Here is a 15860-nt window from a genome sequence, read left to right on the forward strand (position 1 = left end):
CTCACTTAATTGCATGATTAAATGCATCTCACATGTACTACACCCCAGCTATAAGATCAATCAATCACTCTTAATCCAAAGTAGGTTTTATATATTTTGACAGAGCAAAAAGTTTAGACCAATTTTACCATCTTTGAGAAGGCACCATTGTTTTCTATGCAAAATTTAGTACCTTCTAACGTACCAAGAGATACTAAATTTTAGCACCTTCTAACGTACCAAGAGGTACTAAATTTTACATAGAAAATAGTAGTAAATCATGTTACCTTCTCAAGGATATAAACAAACTCAAAAGTTTAAGATCAAACCGTATTTTTTTTACCAGGCTGAATGTATCGTATTTCATTTTACATCTGGACATATCAAAATAGAGTTTTTTTTAACATTCTTAAAAAATAACTTGAGGTATCATATTTTTAAGCGTAAAAATGTGGTACCAAAATTTTTAGTACCTCATGATACTTTGAAAAATTGTAAAAAAAATCCATCAAACTAAGTTTCATTTTGCATTACATTGTGCTATATAATTGAAGAAAAATCTTATAAAATACAAGTAAAACTTATGAATCTTCTTAAACTTAATTAGACCACGTCTTATAAAGTTTCATCGAAACTTTATTAATTTTGATGAATTTTCTATAGGTTTAATGATGTATTCTAATACTAACTGAACTTTATTTCCTTATGAATTTTCTATAGGTTACTATTAATCAGTTTCATTACCACTGCTAAATGCAGTAATGAAAGGCGAGTTTTGTCGCCTACTAATTAAACAAAGAAACCTTCGTCAATTAACTGGCGATTCCTTTCCTGAGAGGCCCTCGTTAAGCTTTGAATCTCCTTGGCTTTGGTATCTTGACCGATAAGCAATGCAAATCAGTAGTTAAGTTATGCTATGCTCACGGATAATTCTTTTCTAGTTTTCTAATGCTGTTTTTTATTTTCAGGATTCCAGTAGGGTAGGAAACTAGGAAAGGTATGCCTTGTGAGTGTTTTGTGCTCCATCTTTCCACTAACAGATTCTCATTTCATATAATAATGAAGTTGCTAATCACTAGCTAGACAGCATATGTTTAGCACATAGGTGAAGATTCTAAACGTCTCTCTTGCCCTCGCTTTGATGGTTTTGTGAATTTTTAACCGAAACTTGCTTTGCTAGCGGTACTATTTTGCCGCCCAACCTCTGATTTTTTTTCTTGTCTTAGATATGCATAACATTCTTAAATTACATATCTAGTTAGTGCCTTTTGTCAACGGAAATGTTAAATTTTTCAAGGATTTTTACGTACAACCCACTAATCTCAGATGGAAAGGAAGCTACCTCAGAAAAGAAGAATACGGGTGATTGTTTGGCTTTAGAAAAACCAAATGGCATATTTGCAAAAGAAAAATAATTTGTGAATAAAAATTTTAGTTCTTAGCAATCTAAAAGCTAAAATTGGAAAATAAATTTTTATGAAAAACATCAAAATCAACTCAAAATTTAAGGATAAGAATTCAAATTTTATATTTTAAGTATAAACAGAAGTGAAAAGATGCGTGTGGTATTATCCGAGGAACACTTCACTCTGCAGAGTCTTCAGACTAGAACAAACTAGGTGCGCTCCTTCACCTAATTAGCATACATCAGAATCGAATTATTCTGCGACTAATAGGCGGTACTATTCAGTCTCCATCATGGATCGACATGATCATAATTTACTCGGAAACAACAGGTGAGATTGATTCACTACTACTGACTGTACAGTGTACACCCAGCATGAGTCTTTTCTTCAGGACTTCAGGTAAACAGAGGTTGCCAGCAAAGTTGAAGTTCATGCATGCTGTATTGCTGTCCTGCCAATTTCTGGATATGAACATGAGATTCTTGGTTACAAAAGTTGAATTCATCTGCTGATTTTTTTTAGGTAACGTCATCTTTTAAAAATAAGTTAAAGACATAGCACTAATGCAGAGACTTGCAGTCAAGATAAGGTGATGCACCTATCTCCTTAACCGTGCAAGCACTATAATCATGCATCAGTCTCACCTCCACCTCAGCAGCTAGTACTAGCTTGGTTAGTACCACTTAAAGATCCAATTCTGAAGCCCTGCCTGATCATACCAGCTGCTTTTAATCTAAATAACAACAATATGCGCATAAAACAAATAAATCTAGTCCAGAAAGTTCAGAGTTCAGACAATGGGTTCATACTAGCTTGAGAGAGTTGGAATTCTAATTCTCAAGTTGTGTCAGATCATTGGTGCTCTATAGCTTTAAATTGATTTAACAATACCTGGATAATTAAGATGAACATGGGGGAAAAGAAGTGGGGGATTTCCTAGGGATTAAAAGAGGCAACCTTAGTGCGGCTTGCCTTTGCTGATGCAGCTCTGATGGTGCAGATTCTGGTCTTGCATCCTGGCATTCTCAAGTCAAACAGTTCTAACTAGCAGGCCCCTACATCTACTTGTAAAGCAATTCTGGTCTTCAGGTGGGCACCCACCTTGTTCACATCTGGGGGTATTCAGGTTAATTAGAGCAAGCTCACTTGGGTCATCTTTCCTTAAACCATTTCTGGCCTTGATAATGCAGCTAATTCACTAGTCCTTTGATGTTGTTAAACTAATCAAAAGCTAATGACTCATGATCAATGTGTCATGCATGCATGCATTCACTACTGCAAAGGCTAAATTTGTTTCTTTCTGCACACCTGAAGATTTCCATTGAAGGCCAAGTTAATATTTTTTTCAAACTTTTTAACAAATACTTAGACGACATACAAGATTAAGGGGACATCCCTGGGGGGGATTAAAAGAGTTCCCCATCAAGTTGCTCTTCTGGCTACGGTATTCAGCACAGAACACTTTTTTTTTGAAGATCATCTCGCAGTTAACCTAGTTAGTCATAAACCAGCTAACCTGAATTCATGGAGTTTTTTTTTTCCTATTTGAACCTCCTGGTGAAGTTAAGCACTGGCATTTGGTCAAGGGTAAGCAAGCAACTCCAATCTTGACAGTGACAAAGTAGTGATAAGATGGGGACTATTTTGATTTTTGACTGAAGCACTCAAAGCCCTTGGCAGATTTGGTGTTTGGTGGGCAATGCCAAGTACATTTGTCCCCATGTGGGGCAGGCTAGCTGCTCATGTTGTGAGCGAATGACGAGGGAAAAATGTGCTCTTTAAAGTGCAAGATAGCTGAGGTCTTGTTTAGTTCCTAAATAAATTTTCTAAAAATATCACATCAAATTTTTGGATACCTAAATAAAGCATTAAACATAGATGAACTAAAAAACTAATTGCACAATTACAGAAGAAATGTTGAGACGAATATTTTGAGCTTAATTAGTCCATGATTAGTCATAAGTGCTACAGTAACCAACATGCGTTAACGGCGGATTAATTAAGCTCAAAAGATTCGTCTCGCGGTTTCCAGGCTAGCCGTGAAATTTATTTTTTCATTCGTGTCCGAAAACTTCTTCTGACATTCGGTCAAATATTTGATGTGACACTTCTCCTAAAAATTTTCTAAATCTAAACACCAGCTAAGAGGAAAGGGACGAGGACGACACAGTGCTGGTAGTGCAGCAGTCCATTTAGCTTGATGTCATCAGAGAATGACCTTAATGATGTGCCTTTTTCTATCTAAGACTAGACTCCATTTATTACTACTTAGTTAATTTTTTTCAGTTTATTGCATCTCTACTACTATAAAAGCGAAGTTGTCCGTTTAAAGTACTTAGTTAATTGTTTTGGTTTATTGTATCTCTATTATTGTAAAAGTAGGTATGTTCAATGTTGGCTCTGCCTTACCCGAAAAAGCCGAGCCCGACCCGGCCCAACCATGCATTTGGCCATGCCTGGCCCTGGATGTTGAAGCCTGAAAACCCGAAAAAGCCTGATATTTTTTTAAAAAAAAACACTCGGGGGTTAGGTAATCCTGAGCTCTGTTTTTGTGAGGAACGGCGGGCTCATGCTAGGGTTTTTTTATCGGGCTTTTTTCAGGCCTTGCCTGGGTTTTGAACAGACATATGTAAAAGCGAAGTTGTCCTTCTTCCACAGCCCGCACACACGAGAGAAAAAAGAAGGAAAGATTGAACGGACAAAAACCTCGTAAGCCATCACCAATCATATGTGTTATGCGGCACATTTGTAATAATATGTGCCCGTTGCAATACACATGTATATTACTAGTACGAATAAACTTCAAGTGTGTGATAAAAAAATCATTGTTAAAGTTAGACCTACAACACATCAGTGGTAGTGAGTTCTCTGAATTATGATATCTCGCAAATTTGAACCAGTCACAGTTTTTTTTCTTTCAAGAAAGTGGACCAGACTGAGAAAATGAGGGAAAATCCACCAAAGCAAACTCAGAAGTTCTCATTGTAATAGTTCTTCAAAGACATGGACCATCCTGAGAATCTGCACTGCTGTGTTATTTATGTGGCTAGGAAGGCTGTCGGCAGGGAGAACAAGTTGCAACATGGAGATCGTAATGAACATGACTGGAGTAGCTTTTATACGCCGCGTCAATGTAAAGCCGTTTGAAATTAAGGAGATATACCGCTGCACCAGATCACCTGTACAGATACATTGTCTGCATATTATACTCCATGTCTCTAGTAATACAGCGCGGTTAGCAGGCTAATACAGCCACTAGCTTTATAACCTGTCTTCCTTGAATTCACATTTACTTTGTTTATGGATCTCTGCAAATCATATGCAATATCTGTACAGAAACTTCATGGCCATTGTACCAACCTCAAGTTTCAGAGGTAGATTCAGTGCAAGTGAGCATCGTAACATAAGCTGACAGCAATTCTTGATGAAGTTGCTACCATTCCAAGGAGAGGACTTTCAGATGCTACTTGCGTGCAGAAAAATATCATCTAGTGACACAGCTTGTTGAGGTGAGGAGCCAAGCAGGCGTGTATCATGCAGGAGAGGTCAAGTCATGATATTCAGAACCATACATGAAAGATTAAGAAGACATACCAGTCACTTAGGCGCACACATTGCACCGACGTGGTGGCGAGGAGTTCTAGCTCACCACGTCAGCATCGGCTCGTTACATATGCATAGATTGTGTTTCTATGAAGCTACATGTATCCTGTAGAGGGCACGGGTGCTCTAGCCAAAAAGTGCTAAAAGCTACAGAGGGAGGAGAGAGACCAAGCAAAAAAGACAATTAAATAGGGTCCACGTAACATATTGTGCAATGTGAAGTATGGATCCTATTATGTGGCTTGGTCTATCACTTTTTTATATGAGGCTATGCACAGCGCGCCGACGTGGTGAGTGGCCACAGCCCACCATGTCGGCGCACACGTAACAGCTGGCCATCCACTTAAAGCACCTTGTACTGTGAGGTGTGTGGCCTTATACTACGTGACATCTTTTTTTCCCTGAGACTTTTCGATGAAAGATCTTATACTGTGTATGCCCTGAGACTCCTTAATGAAGCTTCATGCACTATGTATGCCCTTAGCAGTTACCACCGGAATTCCCTATGGACCCTATCTGTGCACAATGAAGCATGGGCACTCTGGCAACGTGTTTTGACATGCTGAAAACGGAATTCCTATTTAGTTCCCGCGGTATGTTAGTATGAATGCGAGCTGTAAAAACATAGTAAAATTCGGCCAGAAACTTATCTGAAACCCCGTCAAAAAAAAAGGTTATCTGAAGAAACCAAATCAGTGAACTAAACTGGGCGGCTAAGCACGGATCAAGGTGACGCAGACTAGAACTCATAGATAAAACCAAAGCGCATATGAACAAAATTTCACTTTTTTTCTGCAGAGGCTGCTGCATGCATGTACTGTCTGTCCTCCTCCTCTGAATCAGGCAGTAGTATAAGACACTAGGATCCTTGAGAGAATAATACCGTCGTGTCAGTGTGTCATTATCCAAAAGCGATGTTGTTAATCATACCCAGATAGATGATCAATTAGCGGATTAGCTGCTGATGTGATTACAAGCAAAACTTGACACGTCGGTTTGGACAGGATCGAGCTAGAACAGAATGCAGTAAAGCAAGCCCATTGGTCGTCTGTGACTGTGTGAACTGTCTTTGGCGGCTACTTGGAGGCTCAACTACCGGCGTAGAGTAGAGCACGGACGCTTCGAATTGCTTCGCCTGTACGAACACATTTCGCCGGCTAAACTTTTTTTCTCTCACCCACAGTCTATATAAACACGCCTAGCCTCTCACCTTGCCAACTCCCCAATTCACGAGACGAAAGCAGAACGGCAAGAACCTCCTCCTCCTCCTCTTCTTCTTCCTCTCGCTCTTAGTCAGGTCCTAGCTAGCAAGAACCTCTCAAACTGTCTCTCTCTCTCTCCTGTCCATTAATCTCACTAGTTCTTGTTCATCAAATTGATCCTGCTCCTTAGCTAGCTGCTGCAGCTATAGCTTAGCTTTGTTGTGTTCTTGCTAGCTAGGGTCTGACCATAGGATAATGATCTTGAACTCCGGAGGCAGATACATCGTATTCCTCGACACCTGTCCGCTGGATTCGGAGGAGCTCAAGGCCTTCTACTTCTGGATCTTCCAAATATTCAATAGATACTGCCTCTGCCGCTAACTTATATGTGATATCTGCCAATCTGCCTGACATATTTAACATAGGCGATTGACAGCTACATATCTAGCTAGCTATCTATCTATCTTTGCGATTCTTCTTTCCATTGCAATTAGGTTTGCGCTTGCTTGGCCAAGATATTTGGATAGGTTACTTGCAAGTGTACATTTTATCTGAAAGTCACCTGATTTGATCATGGGCACCATGACTCTGCCCCCGGGTTTCCGGTTCCACCCTACCGACGATGAACTGGTTGGGTATTACCTCAAGAGGAAGGTCGACAGCCTCAAGATTGAGCTCGAGGTCATCCCTGTCATTGATCTCTACAAATTCGAGCCATGGGAGTTGCCAGGTTTGTAACCATTTCTCCACTGATTCTTAACAACTGTCATGAAACATAATTTTCACTTTTGGGTAGTTGAAATTCTGTATCAAACATATTAGCATAAGTTGTTTCATAATGGTTGATTTCTGGCCATGTCAACATTATGTTGTTAGCTTTTGGTGAACAGTTTCAGCAGTAGAAACTAGAAAAGGCTAAACAAATGTGCAAAGCCTTTGACTTGATAGCCTTTTTTTGCCAGTCTATTCCTGAAGGAGAGAAACAGGTGGTAGAAATTGGAAAAGAACCTGCTTTACTGAATTTTTCCATCAGGCGTTTTCTCATCTCTCGTTGCTTGCTAGCTAGCTAGATAAAAGCGACCTTTTACACGAGCATCTGGCCTTTTTTCTCCCTAGGCCGGTTGCTGATAAGTCTTTTTAATCAATCACCTTTCTTAAAAAAAAAAGTGTTCTTCAGAATGAATTCCTTCTGCAACCGCAAAGCCAAACTTTTCAGATATTCTCTGCTATTGATTACTAATATAATGAACATATCGAATTCTGAGAAATTTTATATAGTAATAAAAGAAGGTGTTTTTGATTTGTGCAGAGAAGTCGTTCTTGCCGAAGCGTGACCTGGAGTGGTTCTTCTTCTGCCCGCGCGACCGAAAGTACCCGAACGGGTCGCGGACGAACAGGGCGACGAGCACGGGGTACTGGAAGGCCACCGGCAAGGACCGCAAGATCGCCTGCGCCGACGTCTTCGGCCTCCGCAAGACGCTCGTCTTCTACAAGGGCCGCGCCCCCGGTGGCGAGCGCACCGACTGGGTCATGCACGAGTACCGCCTCTGCCAGGACCTCGCCCATGGCGTGTCCAACTTCATCGTAAGCATCGCTTCCTTCTTCCTTCTTGCTTGCTGCAACAATGGCGCGAACGGACGCTGATCGATCGGGTCTGTTTGGTGGTGCAGGGAGCGTACGCATTGTGCCGCGTCATCAAGAGGCACGAGGCCGGCCTGCTGGGCGAGCCGGCGGCGAAGGCGAAAGGAGTGGTCGGCGGCGGACAGATGAGCAAGGCGTCGAGCAGCTCGTCCCTCGTCACCGCCGACCACCAGCTCGGCCGGGGCAACGCGTCGCCGTTCACGCCGACCAATGCCAGCCCACCGCTGGACGAGATGTTCGGCGGCGACCCGTTCCAGCTCCAGAGCTGCGTCCCGTACGGCGCCGGCGACGCGTGCGTGATGGACCTGCCGCCTCTGTACGTGCCTCACGGGCAGCAGGACCCGTTCTTCTCCGCCGCCGGCTTTCCCCCGGCGGCGATCAGCGAGACGCAGCCTCCTTTCTACGGCGACGTCATGGGGAGCGTGTCCGAGCACGAGCTCAAGTGGGACAACCTGGGCTGCTCCGGCGGAAGCTCGGAGCTCTGTAACGCCGCCGCCGCCGGGGCGCCGCTTCTGTGCAGGCAGGCCAGCGACGGCGACGACCTCACGGCGTGGTTCGCCGCCGACGACAACATGTCCGTCTTCTGAATAAGCCACTGACAAGTGCGCGCGCTCCCGGGGGAAAAAAAATGGCGGTACATTTTTAAGCCATGGCATCTGGGGCCCACTTGTCAGCCACACATAGATGGGTATCATCAGTATATATATATATTGGTGTAGTTCATGCATTTGCCTACTGGAATCATCTGTGTGGCTACAGAGATGATGAGCTCTCTTTTTAGTACCAAGCTGTACATCTTCTCTGTAGCAATACAGCATCTGGGCTCTGTTGTAATACTCCATTTCAGCTGTCCTGCTGCAGTTCATGTACTTGTAAACACTATGTAAGCTAAAGCTGGTGTTGCTGCTGCTGCAGATCAATGCACTTCCAATTCATACTAGCTTGTATACTTATTGTATAAAAAAATCCATTTTTATTATCTGAGTGTTTGCAAACATGTGTACTTATTTTTCACCAGTGGAGCATTAGTTATTGCGTTTGTTCTGTTTTGCTGTGTTGTTCAGCCTGGGCCTATTTGGATGTAACAGTTATCAATTGCGACAGTGGTTAAAGTCAGGCTGAAAACTTCCCATTTTTCAGTTATGTCGTGCATTTCGTGCAGCTGTTAGAATGAAATAGATTACCAAGTTTGCAGCAGCACAATGTACTAATCATTACATCCGTTATTAAAAGATTTTATTTTTAACGCACTTCACACATATACCCTTGAAAAGTTTTTTTAAAAAAGAGAGATATTAGAATGTCCTTAGTTTTTTTAAACAAACTTCATGCATTTGTCTTACTCTTTCTCAAACTTATTTACTTAAAAGATAAGACCACTATAAAACAAATGAAGAGAGAACAATAAAGTGACTACAAGACGGAGGAAGTCAGGCTTTGAAAGCTCTGAAAAGGGTGAAGGAATCTGCACAGGTCACAGTCTTACAGAATGCATGACAGTTTTCTTAATGACTTGGTAGCAGCTCATTCAGGTTTGATGAAAACACCAGCAGCAGCAGCAGCAATGATTATAATTAGAGTAGTAAGAATAAGAATTAGCGATGATATCGTGGGGGGTAGGAACATCGCAGCAGCAAGGAGTGAAGCAGTGCCTTGCCGGGGCGCCACGAAAGTGCAGCCGCCCGCCAAAGCCAAAGCCAAACAAGGAAGATAGCAAAAGGAAGGAAACCATTTTTTTTTGGTATTGTAGATTAACGAGAAGAGCATAGATACCATTTGCAACTAGGGCAACAGGAAAATCACCACCGTCATTCCAGGAATCGATCTTTGGATCCTGTATGGCCCTGATAGAAAGGAAAAAAAAAACATTCTAAAGAACAGGACGGCGTGCTTTTCATCTACCTTTTCTTGTTCCATATAAAATCTGTCCTGCAAGTCAAAACAATTTGCATCAGAGAATTTGGGATAATTCCATTTCCTCTTCTTGTTCTTGCTACCATAAGGCGTAGTAGTAAAGAGCGAGCAAAGAAGACAATGGTGTAAAGTATATATCTATACTCATTTAAAAGAAAATAATAGTGGCAGTGAATTTGATACCACCTCCTATACTGATTTTTTAACTAACTACTACATATATTTAATGTTAAAAAAGATCATTCTACGTATTATTAATGTATTATTTCAGTACTAGAATACAAGTTTACCGTGCAAAGTCAGGATAAAATTGTTTAACAAATCTTACAATTCACTTGTTCCAACCAATACTAACATGTACATAGTTCATTTTATCCGTAGTAAAACACGGGTATTTAGCTTTTTTATTATAAAATTTATACCAAATCTATAGAATTAAAGCTTCAAATCGTATAACTTCATATTTAACACCATTTTTTTTATGGAACTAGACCTATAGTTCCATAAAATTTACTAGTATACCTACTAATAGTTTATAAGATGAAGGCGTGTAAACTGAAAAAGAAAAATCGAAGATGAGGCCCATAAAGCAGGTGATGGGCCGAGGCCAATACAGCCCATTTACACATTATTTTTCGTCTTCTCCTTCCTTGGCCGTCCCCCGGTTCTCAGCTCGCACTCCGCGTCGGCAATGGCGGCGACGGAGGCCTTCTCCCGCCGCCTGAGCGCCGCCGTGAGGGGGCTCTCCGGCGCCTGGTACGGGCGCCACATGGCCGCCGCTGACCGGGCCATCCGCAGCCGCTTCCCCCTCGTCGACCTCGTCCTCGAGGTCCGCGACGCCCGGGTACGGTCCCACCCCCATCCACTACTCTCCGACTCATCCCCGTATTCCTCTGTTCATCGCAACATTTGGTTTTCCCATTCGCGTGCTGGTTCTAATCCCGCAGGTACCCGCCGCCTCGGCGTTCGCGCCACTCCGCCGCCGCTCCCCGGAGCCCGACCGGCGCCGGCTCGTCGTGCTCAACAAGGCCGACCTCGCGGACCCATCCGAAACCGAGGTAACCCTAATCCGAACCCCGCGCGGCAAGGAGAGCAAGTTTAACTACCCCCAGATGCGCAAGTGATCAGTTCTGATACACTCGAGTGTTGTGTTCATATCGGTGTTGGTGCTGGTGCGTTCCAGAGGTGGATGGCGTACATCAAGCAAACGAGCTGCTCGTGCGTCGCGCTTAATGCGCACAGTAGGGAGGGCATCAAGGAGGTAGTTGCCTTGGTGGCACTTCTATTTCTAGTGTTCTTACCAGTTGGATACATTAGCGTCTGATTGGGGCTAATTTAACTGTGACATAGCTGTTGAATGCTGTGCGGGCGAGGATCAGGGAGATCAAGCTTGGCGAGAGTGATTGCACTGGAACTGTCCTCTTGGTCGGTATTCCTAATGTTGGGAAATCAGCTGTCGTCAATGCCATGCATCAAATAGGGAGGATCGGGGCAGCAGGTGAGGCAGCTTATCTGTTGATATGATAGTTGCACTGATTGTGATTCACTTTCCTGTGTAATAATAGTTGGTTTTAATTTAAGAGAAGGGAAAGCTGAAGCATGCCATTGTGAGCAGCCATCCAGGGGAAACCAGGGACATAAGTGGTTACAAGGTAATTTGGTTGATATAAGAATTGCTGTTGTTGAACACAACAGAATGAGGGAAATAAAACAGTGTTGCTTAAGTGTCATGATAACTCAGTTTCATTAGCAGATTAAGGAAGAGCACTTTTATGTTTCTTATACACATTCTAGCATAAATTAATTACCTGGGAAACTCTAGATCGCATACCACCTGAATGTTTTTTATAGGAAGACAATGAACCCCAACAATACCAATTGCAAAATAGAAGCCGTGCATGTCTTTTGTTATTAACAGCATCTTCTAGAAGCTATTAATATCACCATTTATCGGTTATCTGATTGTCAAGTGCCATTTAAAATCTTCACAAGTTTCAAACTTCTTATTTTCCAGGTTGCTAGTCATCCAAATATATATGTATTAGACACTCCTGGTGTTCTATCTCCTGTATTTGTTAACGATGAATCTGGCCCTCTACTAGCTCTGACAGGTACCAACTACAATGGGAATTCATGGCTTGACTTGTGATCATAAGTTGTTACTTATGTCTACAAACTTTGTTACAGGAGCAATCAAGGATTCCATGCTACAAGGGTCTGAGATTGCCCAATTCCTGCTTGCAATTTTGAACTCAAGGGAGGAATACAAGGAGTGGGAAAACTTGAATCATGTAGGAGATATGTCTTCTTTTGGCCATGCAACATCGCCCAGCAGTCACCATAATAAAAGGCAATATGCTTCAGATCATACCCAAGTAAGTGCAACATGATTGTTCCATATTAACATAATTCAGCTTATACCATTCTGATGAATTTTTATTGTTATAACACAACGATCATATCTCTGATTTTAGATCTTTTTGAGATCATATACATTTTAGGCATTACATGGAGACAATAATAATTACTGTGCTGTATTTGTGCAGGATTTTGTTGTGAAGGCTGTTCGCCAAGCGCTTTTTGATACTATATCATCTTTTAAGGGGGCTGTAGCAAATGGAAATGAATTAAGGAGGTTGATAGAATGCCAGTTCGCATCCTTGCAGGAGACTTTCAGGGTTTCTGCTCGATTAAGTAAGGATATCCATAACGTTGTTGCTATGAAATTAATCAACCTCTATCGAACAGGAAGACTTGGTCGTTATACCTTAGACCGTGCTCCAGATGTTAGGAAGGAAATTGCTTCATGAATCTCATGATAATTCAAGTGCATAGCACATTTGGGGAGAAGGATATATTCATATAAAAAAGGCATGATTCTCTGATTCAGGGAAGAAAAACATGGGTACTTTCTGCTGAAATTTTTGACGCCATCCAACTCCAATACATTATATAGGTTTAGTATTTTGTTTTGATGAGTTATCATTCTAACAACAATTATTGCCTTATTGGGAGTCACAGTTCATATTTTCCTAGTCCAAAAAGAAATAAATATCTGCCTTGGTGTGATCGTCTTCCAATTTTGATCTATTAGTCAATACTTACTCAGCTGCAGTGGAAACTGTGTGGTTATTTAATGGTATACCGTTCGGGTTTCTCATCTTCTCACTGGAAGTGAGATCAATGGTCAGATAGTCATGTTCTGTGAACTCTCTAAAATTTGCTGCCTTCTCCAGTCCCTTAACTTCTTCAATAACCATCTCCAGACGAACTACCATTTCCACCAACAATGAAGCAAAAGCTGCGAATGGAAGTGCTTCAGAGAACTCGAGGCTTGTCATGGCTATCTTACTTAGTGTCGGCCGTAATGTCCGCTCATTCCGTTCTGGTGGTTGATCTGATTTTGTATTCCTCCTTTCTGATAGGGATGTGTTGTCAGTCTTGAATGATGGTAAAGTGGCCCTTGTGGCTGTGGGTTTGCTAGAATTTAATTCTACTAGCACACGATTATTTGCACATGCGTGTTTGGAGCCTAGGAAGAGCCGTGGCTGTGATCTTATAGCTGAGTTTAGATCCTGCAGTGCTTCATGAAGATGATCAGACAGCACATCAGGGGCACAACGATGATGATCTCTTATGCTTATGGCAAGCTCTTGTAAAACCTTGACCACTTCTTGTGCAACTCTAGTACATGGGTTTCGGAAGAGTGACCTGACGGATGGTGGAGTCTTCAATATCAATAAAGATAATTATGTCAGAACAGATCATTCAAGGATAAATTTATTTGATTGAAACTATATACATCATATTCATATTTACATGCCGGTTGGTAAGAATGTATGCAACTAAGCTGGAACAGTAATGGTGTACTGGAAATTGGCTATTGCAGTTACCTGAACCTCAGATTCCAGACATCCATGAAGTGCTGCAACAGTATATGCAAAGTGCCTAAGAACAGATCCGAGCTTCACATACTTTTGCCATGGGTAACTGTAACATTGCATTGAATGTCTTGGTTCCCAGCTTGCATAGTGTGCCTGGTCAATTTGGTATCAATGTTTGAAATCAGTTTGCAATATGCATAGCTTCGTTCTATATGTAGAGAGAGATTGCAAGGGAGAAAAATGAAAAAGAAATTGCATCATTGAAAGGATAGTTCCTTACAAGGTTCTCATCACTTGATTTCGAGTCAAGGACTGCTCTATAGCCAATATGAATGGAAGCTCTTGATGCCTGCTTATCAACAATGTTATCATCCTTGTCTTGGTCTTGGAAATACTCCGTAACACAAGCTGCAATCATTTTTTTGGTAAGGTTCTTGATACTATTTATGCACTTACTATTTAAGATATATCATAATAAAGGTTCTTAGATCCTAGTTACTATTTTGTGTTGGTACCCACCTTCTATTGATCTTGCTAATCCTTCAAATTTATGAACCGTAGAACTGTGGAGGTCTTCTCCAGACCAGTTTGGTAATACAAAGAGACTCATGAATAGACATATTGCACATCCTATTGCAATGGTACTTAAGCGATCTCGTGCCAAAGGCATCACATCCTCTTGACGAAAGCTTGATACGGTAATCAGATTGAAAGTTAGCAGAAAAATCACCACCCCATAATCATAGTTCTTCTTAATGGATGGGAAGAATCTCAAATATGTTGCTGCAAATCCTGTCAAGGAACAAAACCAACACAATAAGCTATGATATAGCAATTTGTGTTCTTAAAAAAACTTTATAAGGTGTGTACCTATCAGAAAAACTGATGAGCCAACAAACAAAGCCCGGAATACTTTTCCAGATCGCACTGCTACGATTTCTATTATAAATGCTAGCGATCCTGCCAGGATTGTTCCTAACCCTCTGTTCAGCCCTTTGCATATAGTTGCACCTGTTGTTCAGTAATCACTTGTGAGAAACACGAACTTCAGTAATCACTTATTAGGAACAAGAAAAGCTATATCTTGAAAGAACATATGTTATCATCATAATCATTATTATTATTAACCTGATGCTAATGGATGATGCACGTTACCTGCAGTAAATTCAAGCACAACAACAACTGTCATTACAGCCCACATTGCATTCTTTCCCACTCCCTTGAACAACGGTTCAAGTATGTATAGGAGTGAGACCAGTGTGAGTGCTGTCCCAACCTTGAGAGCGTGAATAGCTCTCCTTGGATCTTCTCTTCCTATACCCCATGCGTGTGCTCCCCATGAAACAGGAATCCTGCTGATTTTCTGCACTTGCTGATGAAGAATCGATGAGCTGTTCTTGTTATTGCTGGGATCTGGAGCACAGGCCATCGGTGTGGTCTGAAGCTCTAGATGGATGCTCAGGTTTCTCAAAAGATGGCAATGCAAAATAAGAGGTGCCAAACTCTCAGAGGAAGTGATGCTCTCTCCTCATAAGGTTATTTTATATGAGGTCTGGCCTGCAATAATAGAAGTGGCCATATACACACTAAACTTGTGTAATTCAACGATGTTGCAAAAAGGAGGCTCATGTGCTTTCTGGAATGTTGCTGTCGTGTGTGCCTTTTAAGTAATAGCTGGTCCTTTGCATGTGATAGAAAATTTTTTTCCTTCCTCGCTCTTATATATTTTGTGAATTCTTTACGTACATTTATTTGTGAATTATATCGATGAAGAAACTCATTGATTGCATTCTCCACTTGCAGTACCATTTTGATATAGTTGGGTGGTCTGAACCTATGTACAAATATTTGGCTTAGTTGAATTGAGCACATAACTTCGTTTGGCTGTAAACCAAATAAAAATCTAGCCAATCTTCTATCTTTGCAAAAAAATTGGCAACCACTAGTTCTTGCCATTGCCAAAATTTTGGTAAGGATGGAAATGGCAAAGTACCAAATAAGCCCCAAAACTTGTGATAGTATCTTTCCTTGTTCCAATATCAAATTATTAATCGTTTTATGAGGATTTTGTTTAATTTTTATAGTCTGTAAGGTGGTGAAGATATCTGATGGTATTTGGATTGAGTTAATAGTTATAGCTTGTAATCTTGTAGCATCAAATTAAGCTGGCTGCCATGGAGCTTTCCTGTAAAACCAGAACTATAAGTCATACTTGGTCTTTAACAAGAAAT

At 41.3% G+C, this 15860-nt stretch overlaps 3 protein-coding genes across 3 annotated transcripts; 2 read left to right on the forward strand and 1 right to left on the reverse strand.

The window, feature by feature from the left end:
- The first annotated feature begins 6229 nt into the window (after positions 1 to 6229).
- Positions 6230 to 8767, forward strand: LOC102719046 (NAC domain-containing protein 71-like). Its single transcript, XM_006662026.2, has 3 exons — positions 6230 to 6920; positions 7500 to 7774; positions 7861 to 8767. The coding sequence occupies exons 1-3, from the start codon at positions 6764 to 6766 to the stop codon at positions 8416 to 8418; spliced, it is 990 nt and encodes a 329-aa protein (XP_006662089.1). The 5' UTR covers positions 6230 to 6763; the 3' UTR covers positions 8419 to 8767.
- A 1606-nt stretch (positions 8768 to 10373) lies between these two features.
- Positions 10374 to 12631, forward strand: LOC102703155 (DAR GTPase 2, mitochondrial). Its single transcript, XM_006662558.3, has 8 exons — positions 10374 to 10589; positions 10693 to 10803; positions 10929 to 11006; positions 11096 to 11243; positions 11327 to 11397; positions 11760 to 11856; positions 11933 to 12120; positions 12292 to 12631. Exons 1-8 carry the CDS (start codon positions 10437 to 10439, stop codon positions 12553 to 12555), a joined length of 1110 nt encoding a protein of 369 aa, XP_006662621.1. The 5' UTR covers positions 10374 to 10436; the 3' UTR covers positions 12556 to 12631.
- An 8-nt stretch (positions 12632 to 12639) lies between these two features.
- On the reverse strand, positions 12640 to 15142 carry LOC102719328 (aluminum-activated malate transporter 12). Its single transcript, XM_006662027.3, has 6 exons — positions 14785 to 15142; positions 14500 to 14640; positions 14149 to 14421; positions 13910 to 14037; positions 13639 to 13782; positions 12640 to 13473 (listed from the first exon to the last, which is right to left on the reverse strand). Exons 1-6 carry the CDS (start codon positions 15056 to 15058, stop codon positions 12847 to 12849), a joined length of 1587 nt encoding a protein of 528 aa, XP_006662090.1. The 5' UTR covers positions 15059 to 15142; the 3' UTR covers positions 12640 to 12846.
- Between the last annotated feature and the right edge of the window lie 718 nt (positions 15143 to 15860).

The sequence above is a fragment of the Oryza brachyantha genome, chromosome 10 (genome assembly GCF_000231095.2).
Source record: "Oryza brachyantha chromosome 10, ObraRS2, whole genome shotgun sequence".
Lineage (NCBI taxonomy): Eukaryota > Viridiplantae > Streptophyta > Magnoliopsida > Poales > Poaceae > Oryza > Oryza brachyantha.